This window comes from Clupea harengus, chromosome 20, assembly GCF_900700415.2.
Source record: "Clupea harengus chromosome 20, Ch_v2.0.2, whole genome shotgun sequence".
Lineage (NCBI taxonomy): Eukaryota > Metazoa > Chordata > Actinopteri > Clupeiformes > Clupeidae > Clupea > Clupea harengus.
The window spans coordinates 7,602,287-7,607,061 of record NC_045171.1 but is presented as its reverse complement, the minus strand read 5'-3'; the positions used below and the strand labels follow the sequence as shown (position 1 = coordinate 7,607,061).

At 47.7% G+C, this 4,775-nt stretch overlaps 1 protein-coding gene across 1 annotated transcript in view; it reads right to left on the bottom strand.

Annotated features, from left to right (window-relative positions):
- Window positions 1-3,099: 3,099 nt before the first annotated feature.
- The window catches only part of LOC122128569 (zinc finger protein ubi-d4-like), a 7,128-nt gene continuing 5,452 nt past the window's right edge, over window positions 3,100-4,775 (bottom strand). The window contains 1 exon segment of the mRNA XM_042702799.1: window positions 3,100-3,172. Within this exon segment, the coding sequence (XP_042558733.1) occupies window positions 3,100-3,172 (73 nt within the window).

Genomic DNA, 4,775 nt, shown 5'->3' with positions numbered 1-4,775 from the left:
TTGGTTGAGCATCAGTGAGTTCCCACTCATTCTTTACCATTGGACGTGATTCTCCCTTTGGCTCGCCACCTCCTGGTCATATGATGTGGTCATATGATGGAATGTTCTAGAAGGACATCATGCTGTTGCTGGATCCCGAGAGGCCATTTCCCTGGCATTTTATGTAACGGCATGATATATTACCATGACACTGATTGGATTATATTTATAATCTTTCCTTCAGCTGCATTAAGGAGCATATTTTTCATTATAGATGCTTACAGTCTCAGTTGACAAGTGTGCATTTGAAAGGCTGACGCAAGTCAGGCGAAATTACAGTGTTTCTGTTTCTGCCTGCGTCATATACGCCAACAGTTTTCTTTGGTTTACACAATAAACAGAATACAACAACAAACAAACAAAAAAAAAACAATCCATATTAAAATATAATGTATAATCAGCATGGTGAATATATGTTGAAAATATTAACGTAATTGGGTTCAGCAATATAATATAGGTATTAGTACTATCAGCAATATCTGCATGTCTGAAATGTTGAGCATCTGCAGGGGGGGGCCTGGCCTGTGAGGGGCCCAGAGGGGCCCCTGTAGCAGCTCAGCTTGATGGGGGAGGGGACTGGCCTCCAGGGGACCAGGGCAGAAGACGGAGTACATCAAGGCCCCGGTGTGATGGTGTGCGCGACCCCTCTATGGAGGGTGGGAAGGGGGCGCAGGGAAGAACGGAGATGGTGTGCAGAGAGGACGTCATGATGCAATTAGGTCACTTCCTGTGACTCATCAGGGATGTGTGAAAAAAAGGCGGAATGGGGGGATGGTGGAGGGATGGGGAGGGGTTGCCGTGGAGACTCAGCAGTGGTGTCATGAAGCAGAAGTTGTTTACTGTCGCCATGCAGCGTGAGAGACAAAGGATTCATCACAATGGGAGAGAAAGAAAGAGAGAGAGAGAGAGAGAGAGAGAGAGAGAGATGGTGCAAGAAAAGTAGGTGGGAAAAAAGAGAGAGGGTGTGTGAGAGAGAGAGAGAAAGGGAGAAAATGATAGGAAAAGTGAAAGAGAGAGGGAGGGGGAGAAAGTGATGAGAATAAACAGGAAAAACAAAGCATATTAGCATTCTACAGTTCTCATGCAGAGCATCTGGCTTGTTAAGCAACGCATTGGCATGGCCCCACCCCACCCCACCCCTCACTGTGACCCCGCTTAAATGCCCTGAGCAGGGGCAGATGTGCCACTGCACCCTCTGGTGCCCCCCCTGCCCCCCTGAGACTCCACAACAGATGGGGGAGTCAGAGAGTCAGAGAAGGAGAGAGAGAGAAAAGGCCAGTAAGAGAGAGAACAAGAGAGCAGGAGTGAGAGATAGAGAGATGGAGAGAGAGAGAGAGGGCAAGTAATCAGGCTTCAAGCTTTACATTTGAATAACTACATACACTTTTTTTTTTGTTCATGCTTGTTTTCTTTCTTTCTCTCCGTGCCGTTGGTTTCTACGGTTGTCCTTGAGTCCTCTGTCCTCGTGTGTTACCTCGCCACCAACCCCCCTCCCTTGCACCCCCGCCCCCCTACCCTGGGGGCTCGCCTTGTCTTTCAGCTGCCCGCAAAGCAGCAGGAGCAGCCGTGTGCGCCACGCCAGAACCTTCTAGAAGAAAATCAGATGGATTAAAGCAGCAAAGGCATTCCTCCGCCCGCACCAGGGGAGCGCCGTGTTTATTTCTTTCTTTCTTTCTTTCTTTCTTTCTTTCTTTCTTTCAAGGCCTTTTGACTGCGCCTTCAAAGGCTCACATAGGTCATTTGTATGTGCGGCAGGAGCCCAGCTTTCGCTGTTGTGTGCATTTAAAGGAAAACAAAGAGGGAAAGCGCAGAAGAAGAAGAAGAAGGGGAGAAAAAGGGAGAGAAGGAGAGAAGATTTAAACGTTTTAATAACCTGCCCCATTCTCGTGGGAGGGAGGTGTGTGTTGGTGTGTTTGCCTTCGGCCCTTATGGTGATCCTCACTAAAGGCTTGTGGCCAGCACCATGCCGTGACCACGCGGCAGCCCGTGGTGATCTCGACCTGAGCGCCACTAAAGTGGCTCCAGTTGCTTCTGAGGGCACAGAGATTTGTATTCGTTTGCTTAATGTGCCAGATTGCCATGGTGGTGTACCTGATATCCATGGGATTCGGAGAACAATGGTGGGTAGGTGGTGTGTGTGTGTGTGTGTGTGTGTGTGTGTGTGTGTGTGTGTGTGTGTGTGTGCGTGTGCGTGCAGCTGTGGCTTTGCTCCTAAATTACTCGCAGACAAATGTGCCACTACAGCACTTTCTTGTGCATACACATATGTGGACATGCACACACACACACACACACACACTCACACACACACACACACACACACACACACTCCACCGAGAGCAGCAGCACCTAGAAATAAGGGGCTTGCCCACATGAATAATACACACTCCCCAAATGCAAAGCATTGAGACGGAGAGAGGGAAAGAGAGAGAGAGGGGGAAAAAGAGAGAGATTTTTATTTGCTCATCTGTTATGCAGGCCCCAAACTCTCCACTTTGCCTGCTGGTTGCAGGTAGATGATAAATAAGAGAAGGGGGGACATATGGCCTCTAGGGGGTGGGGGCGAGGCGGCCGGCTTGGTTGCAGGGGGGAAATCTGCCTAGAGCAGCAGCTCGTGAGGTCCCCTGGGTCTCTGTCTGTCTATCTCACTCTCTCTCTCCATCCCTCCCTCCTTCCCTCCCTCCCTCCCTCCATCTCTATCTCTATCTCATTCTCAGTCTCTCTGTTTCTCTCAATCTCTCTTTCTTTTCCCTTGCTTTGCTTGCTCACTCTCTCTCTCTCTCTCTCTCTCTCTCTCTCTCTCTCTCTCTGTGTGTCCTCTCTTTGTGTCTCTCTGCTGCTCATGTCCAGGTCCACATGGCCTACCTAAGTCAACAGAGACACTAGAGTAAAACTTCAACTATAAAGTGTGAAGCGACAAGACGAGATAGCAGAGTGTAGAGCAGGAAAAGAAAAGAAAACAAGATAGAATATAAAGAGAAAAAAGTGAGAGGAGGAGGAGGAGTGTGAAGATGAGAAAGAAGGACAGAGCTTTGTCAGGGCTTTCTCTGTTTGGTTTCTTCAGTAGTCCTTGTGTGGAGATGCAGCAGAGGTAGAGACAGGGAGGCGGTTGCTAGGATACAGGTGAGTGGTCCTGATGCAAGAGAAGCAGGTCTGTCATCACGTGTTGTGGAGAAAGCGAGCATTCTCTCTCCACCCCTCCCACCACCCCACCTCTCTCTCTCTCCATGTTTCTTTCCCTGTCTCTTTCTCTCTCTGTCCCCTCAGCCTGGAGGCCTCTCTCTGCTACACACACACACACACAGCTCCATTCATGTCCTCTACCTGATCACATGGAGAGTGAGAGGGCAGGAACAGAGGGAATGTGTAATGCCAGGCCCCTTTAAGACTCTTCTATAACAGCTCCACCAGCGCTCCTCCGGCACTTACCTCCACTGTGCACACATTACACACAATTTACACACACACTACACACACTTTACACACACATTACACACATCCGGCACTTACCTCCACTGTGCACACACTACACACACTTTTTCACACACACTACACACACATTACACACACTTTACACACACTACACACACTTTTTCATACACACTACACACACATTACACACACTTTACACACACACTTTACACACACACTACACACACTTTACACACACTTTACACACACACATTACACACACACTTTACACACACACTTTAAACACACATTACACACACACTACACACACATATTACACACACTTTCTGACTGCTGCGTGGCGCAAGTGCTCTTTTACGTAAAACTCGCATTCCAACCAGTTCAGGTATTAGGCGAGGACTAGAGTCCTGGTTAGACTATGGTGTATTGTCCTGCATGTATAGAAATGTGCACACACACATACACACACACACACACACACACACACACACACACACACACACACACACAGACAAACTCCACACAGTCATGCACCACTATGCTCTGTGTCACCTCAGTAAGGGGTGAGGACAGTAGGAGATCGTCCATCTGCAGCAGGGGGCCATGTGGTATATGTCACAATAACAGACAGGAGACAATCCCCTTTACTCACACACACACACACACACACACACACACACACACACACACACACACACACACACACACACACACACACACACACACACATACACGCACACACACACGCACACACACACACACACACACACACACACATATATATATAACATGACTGATATATATAACATGACTGATATATATATACACACACGCACACATATATATATATGTAACATGACTGATATATATATACACACACACACAGATAAATGTATGTACTCACAGAGGGTCACATACAAGGATTACAAAGATATATTAGCACATTAACAGACACACGCACATGCACGCGCACTCGCACACACACACACACACACACACACACACACACACACACACACTTATCAGCATAAGAATCTGCTCTCTCCCTTATGAACTCCCTTCTCTCTGTGTATTTTTAGCCTCATCATCACTTTCCACAGGGCCCTCCAATGACTCACTCTTCCCAGACTCTTTCCTACACACACACACAGACACACACACAAACAGCCTGAAGGTGTGTGTGTGTCTGTGTGTGTGTGTGTGTTAGAAGGTTTCTGTATGTGATCTCTTGGGCATCCATTCATCTACATGTGGACATCCTCACCATTCAGAGGCTTGAAATTTGTGTAGAGCTTATGAACACA